We start from the raw sequence: 27,878 nt of genomic DNA on the forward strand, positions 1-27,878 counted from the left end.
TTGGATTGTCTGTAGTACCTCAAGGTTTCAGATACCACCTGCAAATAGATCCTGTTGACTAGAGTGATCAGGGATTGAACTCCTATTTCCTTTGTATTCATTTATTAATGATTGAACTTTTATCCCATCCTTATAGATGGGTTGACATGAGTGATCTTCACACAAGACTCCAAGCTGCTGGTTTAGCCAATCAGATTTAACCTATCAGATTTAGCCCTATTCAGATCTTCCCTTTGGTTGGGTGACCCCAGAGAATTGTTGAGTAAATCATGTTTAGAATAGGCTGCACTGCAAAGACTATGGTTTGTCAAAATCATGCAGGGATGTCTATGGGATCAGCCAAAAGCACAACAAGCTCTGTGTGTATAGAACAGGGGTGGGCAAACTTTTTGGCTCGGGGGCCGCATTGACTTTTAAAATTTGACAGATGGGCCGGGTCAGCACAAGATTTTTTGGGAATCGCCCCCCCCACCCTTCCCCCCCCTCTTCTCCTCCTTCCCCTCCCCTCGGAGGCCCCCTGAGTCAGGAGTTGCTACCACCAGCGCTGGCTCCACGTGGCTCCAGTCCCGCGTTGCCTCGGGAAGGGAAAGGCAAAAAGGAAGAGCCGCGGCGGTGCTTTGCAACGGGAGCAGCGGCACCGGAGGCTCAGGCTCAGCGGCTCCTGGTTTTGCCTTTTCCTTCCCAAGGCAACAGCGGACTGGAGCCGCACGGCTGCGCCGGCGGTAGCAACTCCTGACAGCCCCAGCCGGACACCTGAGCGGAGCCCGGGCGAAACTGCCTGTTGCTGCTGCCGGAGCACCGCCGGGTCGCCTCCTCCAAGCAGCCTGCCCGCCCGCCGGGCTTCCCCTCTGCCGCGCGGCTTGGGGCCAGGCGCGAGCGCCCGCGAGTTAAAAGGAAGCCGAAAGTTGCTGGGAAGTTGCTCGGGTGCTGGGAGCAGGCTTTTAAAGTGCTGCCCGAGCAAAGTTTAAGCAGCCCGCCCGCCTGCCGGGCGGAACCCTTCCTGCTCCTCGGCGGGAAGACGCTCCAGCCTGCAAGCTTTGCCTTTGCAAAGTTTAAGCCTGGAAGCCCCGGAAAAAAAGGGGATCGGCGGGGACTCACCTTCGGAGAGGTCGCACTCGAAGGTGATTTCGAACTCCCAGCCGAGGCCTTTGCAAATTTCTTTTCTTTCCTACCTCTAGATCGCTCCGCACTGTTTTGCAGCTTTGGGGGCCACGCGGCACAGGGCCACGCGGCATAGCGCAAAAAATCAGCGATTTTTTTTCAGGGGCGGGCCGGATTGGACAGACCAATGGCAGCAATTTTTTTTCAGGGGCGGGCCGCATTGGACAGACCAATGGGCCGGATGTGGCCCGCGGGCCGTAGTTTGCCCACCCCTGGTATAGAAGGTCCTGGTTTTTTTTATTTTTGAATGAGGGAAGGGGACACATGACGTGAGTCAGCTTGATATACAGGTTAAGGTGCTGGATTATAAACCAAGAGATTGTAAATTCTAATCTTCCCATAGCATGAACTAGATGTATAAACTCAGGTCAGTTAATCAAACTAGGCTGGTAGTTTGGGAGAAAATAGGAGGCAAGAGCATTATATATACTGCTTTAAAATATAAATATATATGCATTACTTAGAATTAATTTTAATATTTAAATGTAATTATTATAAATTAAATTTAATAAATAAATTAAAATGATATCATACAGGGAATGAGGATTCAGTATTATCATGTGTATGTGTGTGTGTGATAATACTGATATGATATGATAATAAAATGCAAAACAGAAAAATATATATCCAACACCACCAACAAATAAGAAAGAAGCAAACAAAAAAAAATTTATACAGGAAAGGAAGAAAGAAAATAACCCAAACATCAAATAAATTTAACATTAAACATATAGATTTCACCCCTGCTGGATGCCTGGAAAAAAAACAAAGAATTTTTTTTTTAAAACCCTGATAAATTCTTCTCCCCTTTACATAACAGGTCTACAATTAGTTATAAGCTTTCCGGATTCAGTATTATCTCATTGTCCCTTCGGATTGGGCTTCTTTTCATTTTAAATGTATTTAACTTACTTTAGAGCAAGCTTTTGTGCTTTTCCTGCCTCAGAATGGAATATATTGTAAGAACAATGTACTGTAATACAGTATGGAATGGAAGCAATGGATGATATTTATTTAAAAATAATAGTAGCAATAGCACTTTCACTTATATACTGCTTCACAGTGCTTCACAGCCCTCTCTAAGCGGTTTACAGAGTCAGCATATTGCCCCCCAACAATCTGGGTCCTCATTTTACCGACCTCGGAAAGATGGACGGATGAGTCAACCCTGAACCTGATGAGATTCAAACTGTTGAACTGCTGGCAGCCGGTGATCAACAGAAGTAGCCTGTAGTAACGCACTCTAACCACTGCGCCACCATGGCGTTTGTGAGCCAGTTTATTTCCCCCTTGCATTCATGTGTGGTGTGCAGAATAAGTTAGCACCACAAGACCTAGGCTAGTTACGAGGACCATCTTGCTATTAATGGTGCTTCTCATGAGTGATATAATTTGAATGCTTTCCCATAGAAAGCAACCATAATATAGTATATTTAAAATGCATCCTGAAAAAATAGAGAAGCTAATATACAGGCAATTCTCAACTTATGACCACACTTGAGCCTAGAATTTATGTTGCAAAGTGAGAAATTTGTTAAGTGCGCTTTGCCCCATTTTACGACTTTTCCTGCCACATCTGTTAAGCAAATCACTGCAGTTGTTAAATCAGTAACATGGTTGTTAAGTGAATCTGGCTTCCTCATTGAATCTGCTTGTCAGAAGACGATCATGTGACTCCAGGACACTGCAACTGTCATAAATATGAGTCAGTTACAAAGCATCTGAGTGAAAAATCACGTGACGCTGGAGATGCTGCAATGGTTATAAGTGTGAAAAATGGTCATAAGTCACTTTTGAACAGTCACTAAATGAATTGTTGCAAGTCAAGGACTACCTGTAATCAACTTTCAATTTCTGCATGGGCAGTTTGATTAAAGTTGTTTTGGGCCCTGTCTGGCAAGAATGATGATTCTTGTTAACTTGAAGAAGTACATATACATGCATATATGTATTTAATTCTAAAAGAGAAACAAGGAACTGATAGCACATCTAACCATGCAGGAAGATGATCAGATTTTGCACCAACCATTCTGTGCAAATTTAGCCATTTTTCAAGCCATTTTTCATTTTTCAAGTTAGAAACAAGATGTAGTAATGTTTCTTACTTATATGCCTTTTTCTTTTCTTTTCTTTTCTTTCAGGAAGAATTTGAACAAGTAAGTAGATAATTATCTGCCAATGAGTGTAGGCTTTTAATTAAACTAGCTAATAACCCGGCATTGCCTGGGTATTTCTTTATCCCAATGCTGTATTAGACAGGAAAATCCTGTAGTTGCGACTGACACCGTTGTACTGTCTCTGAAGCTCTAGATGTAGTAACTCTCTTGCGCAGCGTTGCAAATCTTCTATTCCTCGGGAGTTTCTTGTCTATGTTGGCGTTTCATTTTTGTATCATTTGATTCAGAGATGGCTATTCAGCAGGTTCTGACCAGTTCTGGAGAACCAGTAGCGGAAATTTTGAGTAGTTCGGAGAACCGTCAAATACCACCTCTGACTGGAGATCTTACAGTATCCTTCCCCTGCCACGCCCACCAAGCCACGCCCACAGAACCGGTAGTAAAAAAAAAAAATTGAATCCCATCACTGGTTTGATTGCACTTGGCCAATCATCTGACGTTTCCTTGGAAGCCTGAGGGCCCCTTAGCAGAGGGACTCCCCCCTTGTGGACTACTGTGAAGCCGTTACCATGGCCACTCCACTGTGCTGCACAGTAGAAACCATTTTAAGGTATACACACACACACACACACACCCCGAGGGGATGTTAGGGGTGTCTTACCCCCCACAATATGTTTTTCAGAGGGCAAGTCATCTGTCTACCACATTTGGTTGAAATTGCTCGCAGCATTCCAGAGTTATGCTGGAACATACACACACACACACACACACACACATATACATATACATATATATATATATGTATGGTATTTAGGTTTCTTCGGGTATTTTCCCACGTCTTAATAGTTGTGCTTTTAAAGTTATAGCGATGTTTCGGCAGAATCTCATCTGCCATCTTCAGGCTTCTGTATTGGGTTTTTTCTTAAATCGTGTGTGTCAGGCTTTGGCAGCCAATCAGGATGAAGAAAAAAACCATTCAAATAAAGCACAAAGCCAGCACCAAATTCAAACAGAAACGGCTGTCAAAGCCTGACACACACAATTAAGAAAAAACCCAATACACAAGCCTGAGGATGGCAGATGAGATTCTGCCGAAACGTCGCTATAACTTTAAAAGCACATTTATTTGGCAAACATCTGCAAAACACGTTGCTGCTGAAGATTCCTCTTTAGACAATTTAGACAAGGCAGTGGAGGATGGGTGGAGGTGTTTCACAGTTGGAATTGGATACTTGGCAGTAACCCTATAATTAATCCTTTGTCCACTGCCTTGGCAGCTGGCTAACAGATTCACCTTGGCTAAATTAGATTCTTTAGTGCAGACAAGAACAAATCCTCAGACATAGCTTTCATGACAGGAATGTGAGATAAAACTTTCTCTTTGACTGTCTCCTGGGCCCTCTGGAAATTCTCTTCTCCCTGAGCTAGGATGGATCCCCCTTGCAGTCATGTAGGAAGCTGATGGAAGCTTCTATTTTTCCTGAACTCGTAATGATCAAGATTGAAGGTGACTGATGATTACATTACTGAGGGTTGAATTGTGCAGGGTCTTTGGTGCTCTGAGCTTGGATAGTTTGTTCTTACAATTTACGTTGGTTGATGCTTTCATGTTTTAGTTGTTCTACACTGCCCAGAATCTCTGATTGGGGGACAGAGAAACAAGGTGAAATAAGCCAGAACGCTCCAGTGGTGGGATTCAATTTTTTTTACTACCGGTTCCGTGGGCGTGGCAGGAGAAGGTTACTGCAAAATCCCCATTCCCTCCCTGCCCCACTAACCTGCTTTCCAGCTCCGTTCTCCTGTGCAGGGCAACCAAAGAAGACCCAGCCTATCAGCTGGGACTCGGGAGGCAGAGAATAGAGGGGGTGGGCAGTCAGAGGGAGTATTTGCCAGTTCTCTGAACTACTCAAAATTTTCACTACCAGTTCTCCAAAACTGGTCAGAACCTGCTGAATATCACCTCTACCAGAACCTCTTGTGACATCATCTGATGGTTGTATCCACAGGGAACCAGAGGTGTGGGCATCGGCCCTAAGACAAGTCCCTGCATTTAGGTAAGTGCCTATTTCTTTGGAAGCCATGGGGAAAAGAGAGAGCTTTAACGCTGCAAAAAGCTCCTGGTACAAACAGGGAGAAAGGGGAGAAGGGGAACTTAGCACTGTGTGCAGAGGATTTTGGGACAAGGATGAGGTGTTGAATAGATATTGCCAAAGCTGCAAGGCTAGACTGAGACCCCTTAAGGTAAGGGTCTTCAAACATGGCAAGTTTAAGACCTGTGGACTTCAACTCCCAGAATTCCCAAGCTAACATGACTGGAAGAGGAATTCTGGGAGTTGAAGTCCACAGGTCTTAAAGTTGCCATTTTTGAAGACCCCTGCCTTAAGGCAACACTGGACTCTCACAATGCAATCTTCCTTTCTTTTTATCTTCCCATTCACATTTTTTATTGAGTTATAAAGTATTATAAAATACAAAATACAAAGTAAATAGAAAAGCAATAGGGCAGGGGAAGGGGAAAGAGAAGTGAGGAAAGATAAGAAAGAAAAAGAAGCATTGACTCTCTCTGTTACAGTAAAATAAGGCATTCACCTCAAATCACAACTTTTTGCTTTTCTGTAATGGTATGAACAAGCCATTTCTTTAAAGATCTATCAGTCTAATCAATAAAACCCAAAGTCAGAGTTTCATTCTTTTCCACACCGAGCACAAAGTTCAGAAGCAGTCTCCGTGTGGAAACAAAAGTGCTTACATTCTTTTCTTTAATCAAAGTGGTCAGTTTTGCCATTTCAGCCAATACCATCAACTTCTGCAACCATTCGTCCATAGTAGGAATCGAAGTGTCCTTTCATTTTTGTGCATACAATAGTCTTGCTGCTGTCAACATATATAACAATGAAGTTCCAATTTTTTTTCTCTAGTTCTTTTTCCATGAAACCCAAATGGAAAAGTTCTGGTTTCATTTTTATCTCTGTTTTCAAAACTTTTTGTATTAAAATATGAATCATGCATACTCCAATTTTTTTTTAACTTTATCACATGTGCACCAGTGGTGGGATTTAAAAATGTTTACTACCAGTTCTGTGGGCGTGGTGTGGCTTGGTGGCCGTGGTAAGGGAAGGATACTGTAAAATCTCCATTCCCTCCCTACCCCACTAACCTGCTTTCCAGCTCCGTTCTCCTTTGCAGGGCAACAAGCGGAGACCCAGCTGATCAGCTGGGACTCGGGAGGCAGAGAATAGATGAGGTTGGCGGGGCCAGTCACAGGTGGGATTTGCTGATTCTCCAAACTACTCAAAATTTCCACTACCAGTTCTCCAGAACTGGTCAGAACCTGCTGAAAACCACTTCTGATGTCCACCATAGATGATAAAAGATCCCCGCTGTACTTTTACATTTCCGGCATTCATTTGACAAACCTTTATACATCTCCATTTCTATGTGATCACCCCATCCAGGAAACAGCTTGCCCAACCTAAGGCTTTCTTTTTTCTTTCTAAGACTAGGTACCTTCCGCCTCTCCAAATCAGGTTAGACTACAACTCCCAGCAGCCTGGGAAACTGGAAGCTGTGGTTCAGCAAAGTCTGGAGGGCCACAGGATACCCTCATTGGACACTTTTCTGCAATATATATTTTGCTGAATGCAGTTCATTTTTTTAATGCCTTGTACATAAAAAATGCTGATGGCTGACATGTATTTTGACATATTGGTTTAGTCCTCCCCAAGGTGCTTTTCAAAAGGTAACTGGAGTTTCTTGATTTTTTTTTCTCTGCTAAAATATTTTGCTTCTTATCCAAGAAGCTTCTGCAGTTCTGACTGAAGCTCTGATTCAGTTCTGACTGACGTGAAAAATTTTATAGGAGAGGAAAAAAGCCCCCCCCCCAAATAATAATAATAATAATAATAATAATAATAATAATAATAATAATAATAATAATAATAATCCCATTGCCTTTTGAAAAGCACCTTTGGGACAACCATGACCTGGATGATTGAGAATCTCCATAGACATTAATTTAGTTCCTTAGCAAGGAGCATGCATCTTAAAAGTCGCTAGGTTGAGAAACATTGATTGAAGAAGACTTCTTAAAGGTTTTTAAAGTTGAAGGATTAGGGGAACTTGCTCTTTCTTTCAGGTAAATACAGGTAGTTCTCAACCTATGAAAATAATTGGGTCCAGAAGTCCTGTTGCTAAATGAGACAGTTGTTAAATGAATGCTGCCCCATTTTACTAACTTTCTTGCCATGATTGTTAAGTGAATCACTGCAGTTCTGAAGTTAGTCACGTTTGTTAAGTGAATCTGGCTTCCTCATTGACTTTGCTTGTCAGAAGGTCTCAAAAGTTGATCACATGACCTTGGGATACTGCAACTATCATAAATAGGAGTCAGTTGCCAAATTTTGATTATGTGACTGTGGGGATGCTGCAATAGTTGTGTGAAAAACGGCTGTAAGTCATTTTTTTCCCAGTGCCTTTGTAACTTTGAGCGTTCACTAAATGAACTGTGTTGAATACTACCTGTACAGATTTGTAAAAAACCATAATTATGGAATCTGTTAAGCAGAAATGAGGTCAGTAAATAGTTGAATCATCCACAAGAAACCAAGGAAACCAAAACAACAAATCAACCACCACCCATGAATTCAAAATAGGAGCTGAACTGACATCTTTCTAATAACTAAAAATAATTTCTCATGGTTATGTTTTTCTGTTTGTCTTTCAGTCACTGTACTGCCAAAAGGTAAGGAGTGATAGTAAGGAAGAATGTCCAGGGAAAAGGTCTCCAAACTTGGCAATTTTCCACAAGTCAGTTGAAGTCCACAAGTCTTAAAATTGCCAAGTTTGGGGACCCCTGGTATAGGGCTAAATGGGATGGGGTTTGTGTCTTAGTTCACACATTATTCAATTGATTAGCAGAAGTAAAAACAAAATCTAGCTATAACTTACACAAGAAGGCCAAAATTGTACTGCATCCATCCATCCATCCATCTATCCATTCACCCATCTCTATCTATCTATCTATCATCTATCTATCTATCTATCTATCTATCTATCTATCATCTATCTATCATCTGTCTATCATCTATCATCTATCTATATATCTCCATCCATCCATCCATCCATCCACCCACAATAGCTGCCCATTTTAGACAAACTGGCTTTTAGATATATGGTGTCCTTAGTGCTCTCTGAGCTTGGTGGTTTTCCTGCAGATGTTTCATTGCCCACTTAGGTAACATCATCAGTGCCAACAATCATCTTAGATATGTGCTATTCTCCTTTATTTATTTATTTTTAATTGTAAGCCACCTAGGGTTGATGCGGAGGCAAGCAGCCTTGAAACTGAAAAATAATAAAACAAAATAAGTTATTTGGTAGAAAGTATGTAGCACTGCCTCTTGTCCAATCAGATTCTTGTTCCATGTTCTGTATGCCCAATCAAATGCTGTCCTAGTGGGGGTACGCAACCTGGGGTCACATGGACTCCTGAAAATCATGTTGCTGAAATTCCAATGCTGAATATTGGTGGAGTGATTTGCAGGAATGAATGCAAAACCTCCTTAAATAAAACACTCTCATTCCCACCCTTATTCCCTCTCCACCCCATTCCCTGCAAGGAAAAAGGCCCATAATATTTAGTTCTGCCTCTTCAGTAGTAGCTAGCTGGGAGGGTGACTTGATATACTGTCAACTCATAAAACATTCCTATGCCTGTTTTAGTAGTTGCCATAAAAAATGGGGGGGAGGGGGGGGGAGGAAAGCTGGAAGAGCAGTGCAGCAGTTTGGAAGCGAAAGTACATTCCAACTCTTATCTTTAAAAGATTGTAACTAAAATACCAGAGATTTTGCCCACGAATATATTTAATTGGAGAACATGAATGATGACACCCAGCCTGTGAATGTGCTCAATTGGAGAATCTGTGGGAACAGGGTCACAGGGGACTGTAAATTATATATGCCAGAGTTGGCTTTATACAGGGCAGTGTCAGTATGTCGCCTGTAATGAATCCTTTGAAGTTTTTTGAAGTTTGGCTCGAGAATCATGATTTAATTAGAGCGATTGCTGGAATCCTGACACTGACCACAAGCAAGACGAGGCAGTCAGAAGTATTTTGATTTGCATATAATTGGTGCAAAGAATGGAAATTTGGGTCAGGCTAGGATTGATGCCCACAACATTCAGTTGCACCGTATCATGATGGTTCTTCTCCTGAAATGCCTAGCTACAAACTCAAGACCCATGAAGGGGATGCCACAAAGAAGAGGTGTGTATGTGTGTCAACCTATTGTCCAAAGAACCTGAGGGCAGGGCAGGAAATAATCAAGAAGAGAACCAACCTAGACCCAAGGAGAACTTTTGATAGTTAGAACAATGAATAGTGCAGTGGCTTGCCTCCAAAAATTGTTGGTGCTCCAACACTGGAGATTTTTAGGAAGAGATTGGACAACATTTTTCTGAAATGGTATAGGCCAGGGTCTCCTACTTCAGCAGTGGGTTGGACTAGAAGTTCTCAAGCTTCCTTCCAACTGTGTTATTTTGTTACCTGAAAGTTTGCCCATTCCTAATGCAGTCCTGGCATCGAGTGGCCAAAATCCAGGCAGAATCAATTGCAGGTATTCGTACACTTATAACCGGAACTGAGCCTGCAGTTTTGTTGGTAAATCGTGACAGTCATAAAATAGGTCACCACTTTATCGTGCTCAATTTTACCTTTTTTGCAGCAGTCTTTAAACCAGCACTGCAGTTGTTAAGTCAACCCATTGTTCGCTACGGGGCCTTTTTTTTTTTTGCCAGAAACCAGAAATAAATCCTGGTTTCTGACAAAAACGTCATAAATCGAGATCATGGGATGCTGCAAACATCTGTAAATTCAGACTGGTTTCCGAGTGCCCAAAATGTGATCAGGAGACTGTGGACGGATGTCAGAACTTCAAATCCGGATCATAATAGCTTTTTCAGGATCCAACATAACTTTGAATGGTTGTTAAAGCAATTGGTTGTAAGTTTAAGACTATCTATGCAAACTGAAAACTGGATTTAAACTTCATCTGAACATAAGAGCTGCAGTGGTGCAGTCGATAGAATGCAAGTACTGCAGGCTACTTCTGCTGATCACTGGCTGCCAGCAGTTTGACAGTTTGGGTCTCACCAGGCTCAAGGTTGACTCAGCCTTCCATCCTTCCGAGGTCGGTAAAATGAGGACCCAGATTGTTGGGGACAGTAGGCTGACTCTGTAAACTGTTTAAAGGCTATAAAGCACTGTGAAGCAGTATATAAGTCTGAGTGCTATTGCTATTGTTATATAAAGGAGAATATTTGTAGCTCAGGTTGAACTATGGGGTCCTTAGTACTCTCTAAGCATGGTTGTTTTCTTGTAGGTGCTTCATTATCCAAACTAGATAAGTGCTAGCACAGTGAAATGTTTGCAAGACAACAATTAAGCTCCCTGTTACCTAGTTAGGGTAACGAAACATCTGCAAGAAAACAACGCAAGCCCAGAGAGCACCAAGGACCCCTCAATTTCAACCCTGGGCTACCAATATTCTCCTTTATTGATACAATTAAGTTCGGAGAGCACCAAGGACCCTTAATCTGAACATGTGTTAAGCAACCATTCAAACTACGTATAATGTTAATACAATTTCTCCTCATGGCTTTTGTAATTGTCCTGTTTTGTCACATGAATCATCACAATTGAGTGACAATTTTGGGAAGGCTCCGGCAGCCACATCCAAAGATTTAGAAAGGGCACAATTGCTGTTTCTGCACATTGTTGGCGCAGCATTTGAAATGTTTTGAGAGATGTTTTTTTTTTCTTGTTCCAAAATGAATGGGATTGAATCTCCCACCTCAGAGAACAGCACTGCACTTTGAACTATAAACTAGCCGGCCATAATTTCAACCTAATTGTGGACTGTGCGTAATTGCCTTAATATGTTTATGATTTGGTGGGTCACATGAACTCAGAAAATTCTAGCATGTACACAGAAGAAATTGAAGAGGCCCCTTTGTTAAGAGACCCTTTGAAAGCCCGGATATAACAAAATCCTTCAGCAAAGGCTCTTTGTAAAGACAAAAATGTGATGATATTTTAGAACAAGGGGTAGACATTTTCCCCCAATTACTTGTCTATGACAACAGGAAATTCCAGAATAAATGGATAACTTTTTTAATTGGAGAGACATAAAAACTGGGGATCAGATCCGTTTTTCAATTTGTGGATAACCCATTTGGAGTTAGGAGGAGGTCAAAAGGAGAAAAAGTTTGTTGATGATCCCAAGCTGTTCAGGGTAAAAAGAAAATGAAAGGATTGCAGAGAGAATCACGAAGACACCTCCACATTGGGTGACTGGAGTTCTTCCGTATGGGACAGGGAGGTGAGGAGCTTAGCTGGTTGCTCTGGAAACATTGCAAATGCCTTACGTACTGCAGTTAGATATTTCAGCATCATTTGGATCAATAGCCCACTAAAGACCATAATATAGGGACAGTATTTCTCAACTGTGGCAGCTTGAAGTTATGTGGACTTCAACTCCCAGAATTCCCTAACCAGCTATGCACGTAGCTGGCTGGGGAATTCTGGAAGTTGAAGTCCATACATCTCCAAGCTGCCAAGGTTGAGAAACACTGATCTAGGACACTTTTTCCTAATTACTGAGGGCAAACAAGAACCACTATTAGGGATGCCTGCAGGTCATAGTCCCAAAAGTCAAAAAGACAATGGTGTGACCAAGAAACTGTCAGTTATATGCAATAAAACCATCTTCTATAATCATAACTTTGTGGACACCTCTGGAGGACAGTATCTTCCCATTTTATTTTATTTTTGCTTTTGAGATTTTGGATGAATAGGATTCTGTTGCAGGTGATGCTTGGTTCAGAAAATATCCTTCTTTGATGTTTGCATTTATCCTTCTTCAAACTTCCTCTAATACACCATTAACTTTAATTTCCTCCTTTTTATAGCCCAGATAACCTGAATTTTACAAGTAAGTTTCAAGAGCATGAAGATTTAATTCCTACAAAGAATGAGTTCAAGAGGTCCAGAGATCCATTTGTAATTTGTAATTGTTTAACATGCAGTGTACCAATGTAGTTAGTTTCCCCTACAAATGGGGGAGAGGAGAGACTAACCCCCATACCCAAAACTAACTCCAAAGTGATTCAACTGTTCATCAACTTATACAGATATTTTGAGACCACACCCTGCTAAATTATGATTTGCTTAACTGTGGTTTGAGTAAAACGCCAACAGCTGAGTTTACAAATTTGCTGATCCCAAATCCAAACCACATAATTGCAGGTGAAATGTGTGCTTTTATCAGTGCCTGACATTATTTTATGTTTAAAGTATTATCTTTAGCAAGGCAGTTTTGGGGAAAGCTGTTTCAAATCAGACTGCTGATTCTTAAGTAAGCAGGGATATGTTATTTTAGGCAGTGCTATTACTAAGTTACTTTAAGCTGCTTTACTGTACTTGATTACTTTCATTTGACTGGCTACATCTGCAAATCTTCACTAATGTGGAACCAAATCTTAGGAAGGATATGTTAGGAATGATACTGAGAAGTTGAATCTTTTTTTAGAAGGTAACAAAGTTCTCAACCTTGGTTGTTTGTTTGCAGACATTTCATTGTCCAACTAGGCAACATCATTATGCTACTGGGTGTAGGGTTTGCAATGAAGAGGTAAAGAAGGAAAACATAGGAAGAACGGTTGGAAATGGATGTTTTCCCTGGAGAAAACAACGAAGAGATATATTAACTGTATTTCAACCGTTGTTATGTAGAACCTCTAGGGCCCAATTGTTCAGTTATTCCAGAATAATTTTAAATTGTCAGGAAGTAGATCTTTGTTGGATATCAGGAATGATTTCCCAGCTGCTTAACAGTGGAATAGGCCAACTTGGGAAGACCACACTCACTGGACATTTTTAATCAGAAGCTAGATAACCACCTGTCTGAAATCTTGTTAAAGATGAATTCCAAATCTGGACAGAGTTGGGCTAGAAGATCTCTAAATTCCCTTCCAATTCTTACCTACCACAATTCCAAATATTCTGTACACCTAACACAGTCTGAAGATGATAATGGACTATCGCTCACATTATTCCCAACTGTTACACTAGCTAGGGTTGAAGAAAGCTGGAATCTAATTTCATGGGCCACACACTCGGTTACTCATAGCAGGGATAAAGAGAAATGCCTTAAGTCCATTTGTTTTTCAACCATAGCAACTTGCAGATACACGTAATCCTTGACTTACAAGCACAAATGAGCCCAACATTTCTTTTGCTGAGCAAGAGAGTTAAGTGAGTTTTGCCCCACTTTGATCTTTTTTGCTACACTTAAGCAAATCACTGCAGTTATTAAGTGAATCATATGGCCATTAAGTGAATCTTGCTCAACTTCGCATGACGGAAGTTGTCTGGAAAATTACAAATGGTGATCACGTGACCCCAGGACAGTGCAACCATCATAAATACATGCCAGTTGACAAGTGTCCAAATTTTGATTATGCAACCATGGGGATGCTGCAATGGCTGTGTGAGAAGTGGTCATAAATACCTTTTTTTCAGTGCTGTTGTAACTTTGAACGGTCACAAAACAAAAGTTGAGGATTACCTGTATATGGAATTCTGGGAGTTCAAGTCCGTGTATCTTCAAGTTGGCAAGACTGAGAAAGATTCCCTTTAGTTAAGATCAGCATTTTTTATTGAGAGAATACCACCTCTTAGATCAGGGCTATGAAATTCAGAACCTAATTTAAAACACTCTTTGAAAGTGGTCGCACCTGCCAAACCAGGCCCTATTTTGCCCAGACCAAATAGAAGAGGCTGATCTTGCTCTTCTTGATTTACTGTCCAGTCTACAATGCTCCATAGACTGTTCCCAAGAAGTGTGGCCTTCAAAACTAACCCTCCACAAAGTAGGTGGTTTTTTTTATGATGGTCTGACTGAGGCCATTTTGAGACTTTAGCGCTGACAGTCTCCTTGCTACAGGTTATATAGCAACTTCAAAATGGCTTCTTTCCATAAAATTTGGCTAACTTTATTGAACACCAAGTTGTTGCCAAAGCTGACTCACTGATGATTTTAAAAAGGGGTTGTTCAGACTTGTCCCTGGAGCAATCAGTGTCTAAGTGGAACTTTTAGTCCAGTGGTGTCCAACCTTGGCTACTTTAAGACCTGGACTTCAACCCCCAGAATTCTCCAGCCTGGATAATTCTGGGGGTTGAAGTGCACAGGTCTTCAAGTAAATAAAAGGAAATATATGTGTCCTAGGATAATGTTGCAGGATCTAATCTGAGTCGGTCTTAAATTGGCCAAGGCTGGACATCCCTGCTTTAGTCAAAGACAATATTCAAGTGAATCACAGCAAAGGGGATGTTGAGTCTGAGCCGTTGGTAATTAAAAGTCATATATTTTGATTAGAGGTAATCTACAGGGGAAAACATTTCTAATGAACCGAGACACTCCTTAGAACTTTCTGTGCTTTCCTCAATTACCAGCCCAAGTATTGAAGGGCTTGTTTTGTCTTGGGCTAAAGTGAAGCTCACTTAATAAATATGAAGTGGTGGGAAGAGTTATTAATAATACCTGTGGGTTTCCTCTCTCTGTTCATAGGTATAGGAGATACTCTGTCAAAAAACTGGCTCAAAATGATGGCTTTGAAGGATATGGAAGAGGACGCCACTCTCTTACAACTACTTGAGCCTAGTTGTTGAATTGTTGAGTTGCTGTTTCTTTTGTGTAACACAAATGTGACACACAAAATAAAATGAAGAGATCCATCCAAACTGCTATCCTGATGATTAATCCTACTATATCCACATACAAATTGAAGAAGTTTATTTGCTTAACATCCCTGTTCCCCAGCAGCGTGGGAAATGTCTTGGAGCCTTTCTGAAACAAAACGGACACAAAAAATGATAGGTTCCCTCTTATGGATCAGATTAAAGTGACTGGGTGAAGGCAGCAATGATGACTATTCACAATCTTACCAAACGAACTATGATTAAAACTCCTTTAAAATCTGGATTTCAATCTATTATCTGTTGTTAAGCGCCAAGAGGCAATTTGAACCAAGCGCAAAAGGGTTAAAAATTCTGCATTCACCATTAAGATTCAAGGCACAATTCAAAAGATTTTTAAATTCTGTAAGTTTTGAAATTTTATTCAATCATCTTGACACAAAAAATTCTTACAGCAGCTTTGTGGTATGTGTTTTGTGGGGGAATGTCGATAGTAAATAACTTTTTCTTTTAAACATAACATATTGTACAATTTTCAGAAGGTTTTTAGAATCACTGTAAGAGAACAGACTCTACATGCTAAAGTGACAAGTTTTTATCCAGGAATATATATATATATATAGATATATATATATAGATATATATATTTAAAATCCATTAACTTCAAGGAGCATTTGCCCTTTTAAGACATTTCTGAATAGGCACAGATTTCCCAACCCCCAGGAAAATCTGCACTAATTCACAAAAAGTCAACAAATAACACTCCCGGCTTTGCTCCTTGCAATAATTGCTTCACCAGCCTCTGCTGCAATATTGGGAGAATGCTAAATTATTCTCAGTAAATCTTGCAGCTCGGCTCCCAATAGACATAATTACTGTACTGATATTTAAAAAAAAAAAGACCCCTGACCACACAGAAGAATATTGAGGCACCAAATGTCTTGAAACATAGAGGACATAATGCAAGCCAGAGACCAAAGGGTTCTGTTGGTTCCATCCTGTCCCCCCACCCCACCCATGACACCGTCTCCCCAAGTTCAGGATTCTAAATATCAGTTTTTGGAGTATCCAATAGTAAAGTTTCATTGTGGGAGAATTAAAAAAAAAGGGGTTGCAAGGTGCAATTTCTCATTAACTTAACAATCAAGGTGTCCCACCCTATTTGTAACTGATCATCACTAATATCTTCCAATCTTGCGGAAGAGAAAAAGACAAGTTTGTCAGAAAGAAAGAAAGAAAGAAAGAAAGAAAGAAAGAAAGAAAGAAAGAAAGAAAGAAAGAAAGAAAGAAAGAAGGAAGGAAGGAAGGAAGGAAGGAAGGAAGGAAGGAAGGAAGGAAGGAAGGAAGGAAGGAAGGAAGAAAGAAAGAAAGAAAGAAAGAAAGAAAGAAAGAAAGAAAGAAAGAAAGAAAGAAAGAAAGAAAGAAAGAAAGAAAGAAAGAAATTCACTGGCTGCAACTATGGAGTGTGGACACTTTCAAAAACAAACTGTCACTAGATTGTGGCCATCTGCTTAGGCTTTGTAAAAGCTGGGCATGGCAGATTGGCCCCACTGTAGGATTGTTCAACCTAAACATAGAAGAAAGAAAAAATAACCACAAAACCCCCAAATCTACACAGACACAATGACTTTGGACTTCTAATTAGGGTACCTTTTGTTAATTTCAGAAATGATATATTGCATTGGGCTTCAAACATTCCTGTGGGAGCCCATCCTGATGAGAGAGGATTAACCAATCCCAGCCTCGGGCAGCAGGAAATGCTCTGGAACAACCGTAGGGAAGGAGGGAAGATGCATCCAAATTGGTTGCAGAGGAGGGACATCCTGACGTTTTTCTCCTTTTTAAGCGCGGGCAGTTTAAAACGAGGAATGGAATTTACCTGCTCTCACACCGGGAGAGGTGCAAGCAGACCCAGGGATGCTGTTGGGTTTCCAATATGGACTCTGTATCTCCTCTACCCCGTTTTCTCCTGGCCAGGATGCCAATCGGGGATCTCTTTGCTATGGTCGGACCGTTCCAAACAGAGGAGAGCACAAGTTCTAAGATGTGTAAACCGCAAGAAAATTAAAACAAAAATAGAACGAACACAACAACCCAGGAGGGAGGAAGAAATGGAAAACACATGCCCTGGGAGATCAAACATGCGCACAGAGGGAGAAAAATCGAATGCTCCACTGGTTTCAGTCCATGAGCCTTGGGATGCTGCTCATCTGGGGGGGCCAGAAGGACGAAGGGCTGTGCCCGATTCCAAGAGTATTCAGCATTTTGACAGGGTTTCTTTGAATTCTGACAACAGATTTCCCAATAAGGTTGAATCATCGCATTTTCCATCAATGGACACAGAGTTTTCTCCCTGCCAAAGGATGCATTGAAGGGGCGGAGGGGGGGAAGAGAGAGAGAGAAAAAATACTTTTTAGGGTTAAGGTAGCATGATTCTTAACTCTTTGTTTGTATCCCTTTATTACATCCAATGCATCTTCCTCCTCCTATTTGCCTCACAACAAGTACCTTGTCAGGTGAGTTGGGCTGTGAGAGAGAGACTGGCTTAAAGTCACTGGCCAGTTTTCATGCCTAAAGTGGGACTAGAACTCACTGCCTCCTGGTGATTAGCTCAAAGTCAGTCAACCGGTTTTCATGCCTAAAATGAGAACTAAAACTAGTTTCCCCCATTTCAAGCCTGGTGGCTTAATCACTAGATCAATCTGTTTCTCATAATCATCTTTCTTCTCATCTGCCTGGGAACTGAATCATGTTTGTTCTTTTCTCCTATTCTTACGAGGAGATGTCAATATTTACCTGTCTGTTAGGAAGCAACTTCATTATGGCTTTAGCAGGGAGTCAGATTGAGAGAGGTGTTAAACAGACAAGATTTAACTTACTTCTTCTCTTTATAAAGCAAATCCAAGTTGGAAGTAGACAAAATATACAATGCTACTAATGCCACTACCGGTCACCTGATGGCTATCTTCCTTGCGTTCCGTAAATGGTGTGTTTAAAGAAGTAGATGCATATAAGTATTACTGCAAATACTGAGTAAATTACAAGAGCAGCCCCTATTGTGTCAATTCCAAAAAATTAAACAATTTCTTTTGCATTAATTGTTGGAACTGATTTATTATTTAATACTGATATTCTAACCAAGGATGTTATTAAGAGTATAGATAGACCTCACTTAATGACCATTTGTTTAGGGATCATTCAAAGTTACGACTGTGCTGGAAAAAGGGATTTACATCCAGTCCTTGAAGTTGTGATCATGACTTGGGTGCTTGGCAATCTTTGCACATGTTATGATGCTTGCAGATGCCTGTGGTCATGTGACGTGATGAAATCTGTGGGTGGCCTTGAGGAAAGAGGGGAAGAAATGCTACCCAGGAAACAAACCAGTCATGAGAAGCAGGAGCCCCCAGTGGCCTAATGGTCAGAAAAGGAATCTTAGTAAGGATTGATCCTAATCGTTCAAGTGGCAGGGGGGAGTTTGTACTTTCAGACTTGCAGGATACTGATAATGTAACCACACCATAAAGTAGAACTAGTTTGTCCTGTTTGGTTTACCTGGGAGAGCTGACAGGTGATCACCTTTTGTAAGCCTAATAGCCAGATTCCAACAGATTCCAGATTTCAATGGCAAAGCTGGCAAAAGGTTGCAAGTCAGTCATGTGATGTCTCATTTAAATCCCCGCATGCGGGATTCGCTGAACAAACGCAACCGGAAGTGCCAAAACTTCCATTGTAAGTTGGTACGGTCATGTGACTTTCTGCTTTCCAATCACATCACCTACTTAGCGAGAGAGTTGCCATTTTGAATTAGAGTCATTAAGTGAGGACTACTTAGATATTTTAATTTTATTGTGGAAGTAATAAAATCTAGAGACGAGAAAAGTCACTACCTACTAGGGAATGCCTGTGATTAAAATATCTGGTTTCTGCAATTGCATCATATGCATGATGGGACAGTGTCCTATTACGCTTTATTATTTGTAACTGACTGATTAAACATCTGGTAATGCTATCACCACATATCGGTTGCGCAATTTTGTACTTTGAGCTTGGTTTTTGGATTCACCTTTTTCACGAGTAGGCAGACATGATGGCCCTGGATAGAACGGCTGTACATGGATGCACAGACCCCCATACGTTCAACAACTGAAAGAAAAAAGAAAATGGTTAAAGGGCTTCCATCCCTTCCCCAAATACAGTAGAACCTCTGGTCACAACCGTAATTCATTCCGTAACTTCGGTCACAACCCGATTTGGTCGTGACCTGAAGCGAGACTGACTGAGCATGCGCCTACTAAAAAAAAAAATGGTGTGGAAAAGGAAATCAGCCACAGCCATGTTTGATCGCCACCCGATTTTTGAATCGTGACCCGATTCAAAAATGTTGTGAATTTTTTGGTTGGAACCCGATTTGGTTGTGGTCAGAAGTGTTCGTGACCAGAGGTTCTACTGTAAGGCTTTTGGATTAAAAAAAAAAAAGATTTGCAGAGTTTTAAGGAGTGCGTATCTACATGAGCCACTGATTTAAGTAGATCACTAGCCAGTCACTCAGGCAACAAATGATGGAGAGAGGGAAGAATCCCAAGTGCCAAAAATCATGTTTATCTGACTATTTTTTTTATTGACAGTTGGGGTGTTCTGCTCTTTTTAGTGCCTGTTTTCCTTTTCCATTCTTCAGAACAGAAACAAGCCATTTTTTCCCCAAGGCACATCATTCTCATATATATCCCTAGATTTTGATGACATCACATTTGTGCAGATGCAGCAAAATTACTGAGCACCAGCAAGTAATTGCACTGAGACAGTCAGCATAGTGAATCTGTTACAGTGAAACATCTCCTCTAAGAAGAGATGCTTTTGGCTCACAGAATTAGCAGTTTTCTCATGGGAAGTCATTTGAGAAGCACTAGCAATTACGTTTTTCCTTCTAATAATGAGGCAAAACTAGCACAGCAACTCACACTACGTTCAATAAGAAGCCTCCTGCAAGCTTGCATGGTTTTAATGTCCTTTTAAAGATCCCAAGATACCTCTCTAGGATTTATTTATTTATCGCATGGCACGTGCACATCACATTTCAATAAAAACACAAGGGAGAACAATGCAAAATATGAAACATAAAGTCTAAAATATTATAAACCTCTTTAGGAATTCCTAGCTGAGAGAAGCAGATTTTTCTTGGCTGGTAGGAAATTGTCATTTCAGCTGCTCCATTAAGCTTCCATGGAATTTCTGGAATTAACTTTATTCTTGCTTTTTTTATTTTTTTCTGATGATAAAGTATTGTTTGCCCTCTGGGTGATGATTGTAAATTGTTAACAGAGTAACAGATTTGGAAAGGGACACTGGAGGTTTTCTAATCCAATTCCCTACTCAAGCAGGAGACCCTATACCATGGACAAATGACTGTCCAATCTCTTCTTAAAAATCTCTAGTGTTAACCTAGGTGTTATCAGGGTAGAAAAGCTGGCTTATACCCAGGGCACAACATATTTACTATGTAGAAGATCAGTGTTTCTCAATCTCAGCAAATTTAAGATATGTGGAATTCAACTCCCAGAATTCCCAGCATGTTGGCTGGAGAAGTTGAAGTCCACATATCTTAAATTGCTGGGATTGAAAAACACTGTAATAGACAATCCTGCATCTGAAAAAGGGGACCACCTCAGTCAATCTAACTAAATGTTTCCTACTCTCAAGTGATAGCAATTTTGCAGCATCATAGGCATGGAAAAGCTTGTTTACATTTTCCAAGTATTTAATCTATTAACCAGGAATATTCTGCATGCAAACCACAAATTATTTGGGAGCAACAAACTAGCAAGAACTATTTTCCTTTCGAGTACCTTTTACAAAAGGCTTAATCTCACATTCTTGGTTTACTTCTTTTAAACATAAATATATATGCTTTACACATATATAAACAATTCAAGACGGTAGATAAAAACGACTGCTGCATTATAAAAGAACTAACCCAAAATTATATTGGCACACTGAGTTTAAGAGAAAAGGAGCAATGAAGAACCATTAGGGGAAAAAATTAATTTTGGAACAAGAAGTTACATTTGTTCCAGCAAAGAAAAACTGCACTGTACTAACAACCATCAACATTTAATTATAGCATAGAGTTTTGGAATGTAGGGTACACTTTCAGAAGGAGCAAACTTTTGTAGCCCAAATTTTCAGAATCCAACCTTGTTTTCCCCAAAATAAGACCAAAAAAAGGCACCAGGTCTTATTTTAAGGGGATGCTATCCACTGACTAACTTGTGTGCGTTGCCCCTGGACTCCTTTTTGCTGTCAGAGGTCTTCAGGAACTTCTTCTGCGGCTGGCAAGACTTTCCTGAAGGCCACTGCAGCTGATAACAGAGCTCTGGATCAATCCGGGGCTCTGTTATCAGCTACAGAGGCCTTCAGGAAAGCCTTGCCAGCTGCAGAAGAAATGGGCTGGCAAGGCAGGTGTCGGGGTGTGTGAGGCCTGGCTACAACTGTCCAAAAGTAAGTAGTAGGGCAGCTCCATCCCCCCATCCCCACCCTAGCTTAATTTTTACCTGTGCACTCTGGAGTGGGCGGGATCTTAATTAGGGCTTATTTGGGGGGGTAGGGCTTATTTGGGCGCACATGTAAAAATCAAGGAGGTCGTATTTTCAGGGAAACAGAGTAGTTGGAGTGGATTGTGAAAAATACCCAGCCTTTCACAACCTAATATTCCCTAGATGTACTGGGAAGCAAGGTCCAGAGCTTAGAACTGGGAAACTCTGGAAGTTACAGTCTCAACAAATGGAGAACTGCCCGGCTGGGAAGATTAGGAGGTTACCTCCTCTTCAGCATTAAGAAACCAGAGCTAAAGAATGGCTGATTGTCAACTGTCTGAAGAACTTTGCAAAATGAGGGTTCACCAATCTTCGTGTCATCCTGAAGTAGGGAAGTTGATGCCCAACAGCAGAGTGGTGAGCCAATATACACAAAACTGTGAGTCAAGGAGTCTTCTTAGCAGGAACTCACCAGAGAAATGATGGTGGAAGCAAATTTTTGCCAGGAGGTGATGGAAAGGGATGGTGATGCCATCAACTTTAATTGAGCTAGCATGCAGGTCCCCCAACTCCAACAGCTTGGCAAAAGCATCACTGTGGAAAATGCAAAGAGGAAGAAGCTTAGATCAGCAGTGGAGGAAGTTGGAAATTACAGAATGGCTAACATCTACCTTGACCTATCTGATATTAGAGGAGATTTATAAAACTTATTCCAAGCTCAGTCTATATTTACTTTCTGTAATTAGAATAAAAGAGAATATATGTAATTAGGAGTTGAACTGTGGAGTCCTTGGTGCTCTCTGGGTTTGGTTGTTTGCTTGCAACCAATGCCTGGTGATGATGTTATCTGGTTGGATAGTGAAACTTCTACAAGCAAACAACCAAAGCTCAGAGAGCACCAGGGACAACACTCTTTCTGTAATCTTCGGGGATGCTTCCTTTATTGGTCATCTGCTTAATGTATTCTTTAGACAACATTAGAAAAAGTCAGATCCAAGGTATAATACAAAAGCTGTTATCATCTGGTTGACAACAAAATTCTCCAGACAGCTATTTATTTTTATTTATTCATCTACAGGCTTACTACTGTAACACAAGATATCATGAAATTGCTACAATACTTTATACTGTACATCTGACTAATCTATTCCTCAAGTGTAATCATCTGGAATCTTTTTCTAATTACATTATTCCTCACATTCTGTGCTAATTTTAATGCAAACAACTATTTCCATTAAATTCCCCATTGAGGCGTTCTCACAGATACAATTAAATACTCAGGGATGGATGCGGTGAAGGGAAACATGCTCACTTCAAACCACTTTAACTCTTTCCAAAATGTTTCTAGAGTGCCACAGTTGATGTGATTTTTAGCTACATCATCCTAAAATCCTGCATGAGAACGTAAGCTTTTGCAAGTTTTACAAATTTCAGAATTTTTCTGTGCAATTAACCAAAGTTCAAGAGATTTTAAAGCAAACATATTCATTTTAAGAACGTGCAGGGGTGATTTTTAGCTGTGAGAAATACTCTGCTACCCATAGGAATTATGTTACGGATTTCTGAAATTAAGTTTGAGTGTGTGTAACTGAAGTAACATCATTTTCTCCCCCTCCTTAAGAGTTCTTTGATTCTTCTTGCATTCTCACTGAATTTTAAGTACAAATTCATCAAGTCACAACCACATCATTGCAAGAATAATGCTGATCTATAGGTAACAGCGCAGCATATTTCTTTCAACAAATGAAGCACAAGTTGCTTTTCTTCAGGAAGAACCATTAACCTACCTATAACAGGGTGTCGTAATTAGATAAGAGGCACAACTGAAGTATAGCTTGAAGTCTAACTTTTCATGTGTTGAGCCTTCATCGTCCTGCAGCATAATGATAAGTGGAGGTAAATCACAGGACCAAAACTAGTGGATGAGACTTAGTTTAAACATTCCTAAAAGAGCTTCATCCCAAACAGATACTGGGAAGGGGAGGGAATCAGAAGGTCACACATCCTTTAAAATACAATATCACATTTTATCCTCTTTGATAGAACCCAAACATTTTAACTTCCTGATATGGCCAAATGTTTGATTTGATTCTCTCCTCATACACAGCAACAGAAAGCCAACTCCATTCTCCATCACTGCCTAGAATAGTGTTTTTCAAGCTTGGCAACTTTAAGATGTGGTTGACTTTATCCCCAATCTCCCTTGGGAACCCTACTTTTACTCTTCTGGGAGAGTTGCTATAATAGGAGGAAGCCTCAACCAAAAGCCTGCAGGGAGCTCATTTCCCACTTCCTTGAAGGAAGTATCTCCAGTTGCCCCCAAGTTCGGATATAGGTAGTCCTCGACTTGAAACCATTCGTTTAGTGACTGTTTGAAGTTACGACGGCACTGAAAAAGTCACCGATGACTGTTTTTCACCCTTACGCCCATTGCAGCACCAGGATGGGGAAAAAATTCACTCAAGCTAACTAGTGAGGGTCATCTCTTTGAAAAATAAAAAGTTGATCTTAATATCTCTTGAATCCCTTTTAATATTTTCCCAGCAATGAACTACATGCATTAGCAAAGGATAACAGGCTCTTACTTTGACTATAAATGACAAGGTCCCTTTTAGTTTTTGTGCCATGGCAATACTCTGCAGGGTGAAAACAAACTGGGTTTCATTTGAGACTCCTAAGTTTGGGAAAAGACAAAAAAAAATTAGAATGGGATAGCAGAATGTAGTTAGATTTACATATACAAAGTGAGAATTATACCTTGATTTCAAAATCTTATTTCTCACACTCAAATTTCTTTAAAATACTTAACCATTTTTCCCACTAAAGAGTACAAAGCATTAGCAGTTTAACAATAGGCAAAATCATCAATCAGCATTATTTTAATATGTACTGAAGGCAGGAATGGAAACTGCTAGAGAAAAGTACAGATAGTCCTTGACTTACACCAGTTCATTTAGTGACTGTTCAAAGTTACAACAGCACTGAAAAAAGTGACTTACAACCATTTTTCACACTTATGACTGTTGCAGCAACCTCATGGTCACATGATCAAACTTCAGATGCTTGGCAAATGGTTCACATTTATGATGGTTGTGGTTTCCCCAGATCATGTGATCCCCTTTTGTGATTGACAAGTGAAGTCCATGGGCAAGTCGGATTCACTTAACAACCATGTTGCTGACTTAACAACTGTGGTGATTCACTTAACAGTTGTGGCAAGAAAGGTCATAAAATGGGGCAAAACTCACTTAACAAATGTCTCTATTAACAAAATAAATTTTGGACTCCATTGTGATCATAAGTCGCGGACTACCTGTACCACTATAGGGAAAATACATTTGTCATTATCCACTTTAACTCGAAAAGTCATTCACCTTTAGAAAATACTCTGCATAATGGGAACCAATTAAAACTACTGTTCCAAGGATATGCCAATGGGCTCATATTCTGGTCCTCAGGAATACCTTTACAGAGATCGTATGTCATGATCAGACAGCCAACATCTTTTGGAGATTATTTGGGCTGACAATGGACCCGCAACAGCAAAAATCTGTTCAATTCTAAATCCACACCTTTGAAAATTAATCCCATAAACTGAAATACAAACGAGACGAGGCGATGTTCCTCTAGAAATTTAAGATAAACTTCCAAGGTTTGGCTCAGATGGAACTATGATACGTATTCATAACAACATATGCCCCATCCTTCAAGATTCTTTACAAAGGCTTCTTTGAAAAACTCTTTCCCACCCCTCTCACCAGGAAGCAGTCAGTCATACCAGGAGGCAGCTGAAAAGGGACAGGTATCCCATCGTGGATGGAGGATCCTTCCGGCCGCAGCATTTTAGTATTCAGGGAGTCCAAAACGTTCAGCTCCATGCTCTTTAGGAAACTGCTGCTCTTATTTTCAAAGATTACAGAAACGGTAACCTGGCTATCATTCTGGAGGTTCCCCTGGATATCGTACGTCTGCAAAAAAAGAACCATTGGAAGGGAGAGGACACAGGAGAAATTAGGAGCTCCGTGATGCTGCTGAAAACTGGTGTGGAAAACAAGAGCAAAGCATGGTAGATCCTGATCATAGTTCAAAAAAATCAAGAGAAACCAAAAATTGGAAAATTCACCTGGACTACTCACCATTTTAATGTAGGGATTTTCAGCAAGAAGAGTATAGCTTGACATAGGCTGGGAAAGAAGGAGAGAGGAAAAGTCAAGATGAGCAAAGGGGAAAGAAAAGAATGGTGTGACTTGGGAGCTGCCTATACAGCAATGAAGTGATCTGTGGATTCAGTGCAGCGTATCTATGGAGATTCTCAGTTATCCAGGTCATAGTTGAAAAAGCACTTTTGGGACAACCTTTTTTCACTTCTCATTCAAGAAGCTTCTTCAGTTCTGACTGAAGAACTTCAATGAGACCTGAAGAAGCTTCTTGGATGAGAAGTGAAATGTCCTCAAGGAAAAAATGAAGTTTTTTTGAAAAAACACCATTGGAATTTCAATGCAGTAGATTTAACAACCAGGTAATAGCAATAGCCCTCAGACTTATATACCGCTTCACAGTGCTTTACAGCCCTCGCTAAGCAGTTTACAGAGCATATTGCCCCCAACAATCTGGGTCCTCATTTTACACACCTCGGAAGGATGGAAGGCTGAGTCAACCTTGGTCTGGTAAGATTCAAACTGCCCAACTGCAGGCAGCAGCAGTAGCCTGCAGTACAGCATTCTAACCACTGTGCCCCCGCAGCTCTTAATGGTTGATTACAGTCCTAATAACCTCAACCAGGGGATGGGGAACTTTCTGTAAAGTACCAGATGCTGGGCAAAGCTGCTGCAGAACCATGCCACAGCTGTTAGGTCTTCCGGAATCTCAGTATCCCAGCTATTGAACCATTACAACCTTTCTGCGCTGATCAAATTTCTCACCGGCAGTGGCTCTTCCTCCAGAGTTCCGTTCTGCACGGATTCTGACTGTGGCTCATCCCCTCGCTCACGATGCTTTGGACGCTTCTTCTCTTTGGATTTTTCCTCCTTCTTATGCTTCTTCTTTCTATGCTTGGATTTCTGTAAGTCCACATAGACCAAAAGTCAGCTTCCTGGTTCCTCAGCTGCCTCTTGGCTCACCAGTAAAAGCTGTTTTATTTTGGACAAGTCACATATCTTGCCAGAATCTGCTGCTAAAACTCATGCTGGCCAACCTAGCCCTCTGCCTAAGATATTGCTGATCAAAGACAGTTCAGAAATTATAGTAGATCCAAACCATACTGAAAATATTCCCAGATGAGATACAAGTTGCCATTATCAGAAACTGGTCAAGAAGCATCTGTTCCCAGGCAAAATACAGAAAAGTGGAGTTCTCTAGGCCGCTTACCTTTCCTTCATCTTCTTCCTGAAATTCCTCCTCTTTCTTAGGTTCTTCAGATTCCGTTGGATCTACACTGACTTCAGGCAGATCCTGCTAAAGAAACAAACTGGGATAATGAAAGCCAGCTTGGTCTAAGAGACCATATTTGGGAACATCACAGAAAATATGCAGATCAAGTCATCCAGGTATGATCCCTGTTCATATTAGTCCAAAGTCCTCAATGTAGTCAGCCTCCTTCTCCAAGCCTCTTTGGGAATGGGCCACACAAAGGAGCCCACCAACTGAAAGTCCATGCCGGCATCTTTCCTCAATTAATGGGGTCCCCAAGTCCACTCAAAGCATATCCTAAAGCTGTAAGGCAGAAGAGGGCAAACCCCTTTTTTTTGCATTTGGCTTTCTGGTGTTTTGATTAAAATGGAGATGTTAAGTTTATTTTAATGCTTAGTTTTGCTAAAAAAAACAACAACTCAAAACCAAATAAATAAAACCACTTTCTCATAATTTGAAGGTTTGTCTCCAAAATTCGGTAGCAAAAAGTACTCCACTCCTCCACTCACAATAGAATTCCCTATGCCTCCAAGGCTCGAAATTTTGGGCCTAGACAATCTAGAACTGTACCACCTGTGGTCCAATCTAAGCATAGTTCACAAAATTGTCTGCTATAACATCTTGCCTGTCAACGACTTCTCCAGCTTCAATCACAATAATACACGGGCAAACAACCAATACAGACTTAAGGTAAACCGCTCCAAACTCGATTGCAGAAAATACGACTTCAGCAACAGAGTGGTCAATGCCTGGAACGCCCTACCCAACTCCATTGTTACAGCCTCAACCCCTCACAGCTTTAACTCAAACTGTCTACTGTGGACCTCACCCCATTCCTAAGAGGTCCTTAAAGGGGGCGTGCATAAGCACCCTGTCTTACTGTCTCCATTTATCTGTATTTA

At 40.8% G+C, this 27,878-nt stretch overlaps 1 protein-coding gene across 9 annotated transcripts in view; it reads right to left on the minus strand.

The window, feature by feature from the left end:
- Window positions 1-15,427: 15,427 nt before the first annotated feature.
- AP3D1 (adaptor related protein complex 3 subunit delta 1) overlaps window positions 15,428-27,878 on the minus strand; it is a 61,599-nt gene continuing 49,148 nt past the window's right edge. For 6 of the 9 annotated variants that reach the window (XM_087952643.1, XM_087952641.1, XM_087952642.1 and 3 more), the window contains 9 exons: window positions 26,935-27,021; window positions 26,490-26,627; window positions 25,704-25,751; window positions 25,346-25,535; window positions 24,153-24,241; window positions 23,355-23,440; window positions 22,040-22,161; window positions 19,101-19,180; window positions 17,141-17,387 (listed from right to left, as the gene is read on the minus strand). In XM_087952643.1, coding sequence (XP_087808769.1) covers window positions 17,292-17,387; window positions 19,101-19,180; window positions 22,040-22,161; window positions 23,355-23,440; window positions 24,153-24,241; window positions 25,346-25,535; window positions 25,704-25,751; window positions 26,490-26,627; window positions 26,935-27,021 — 936 coding nt within the window. In that variant the 3' untranslated portion in view covers window positions 17,141-17,291. Of the gene's footprint in view, window positions 17,388-19,100; window positions 19,181-22,039; window positions 22,162-23,354; window positions 23,441-24,152; window positions 24,242-25,325; window positions 25,536-25,703; window positions 25,752-26,489; window positions 26,628-26,934; window positions 27,022-27,878 lie in introns of those variants that run through there. The other 3 variants (XM_087952644.1, XM_026681123.2, XR_015746960.1) reach the window with 3 other exon arrangements.

Source organism: Notechis scutatus, chromosome 1 (assembly GCF_049901735.1).
Source record: "Notechis scutatus isolate UNSWTSFEM ecotype Mainland chromosome 1, rNotScu1.2, whole genome shotgun sequence".
Taxonomy (NCBI): Eukaryota; Metazoa; Chordata; class Lepidosauria; order Squamata; family Elapidae; genus Notechis; species Notechis scutatus.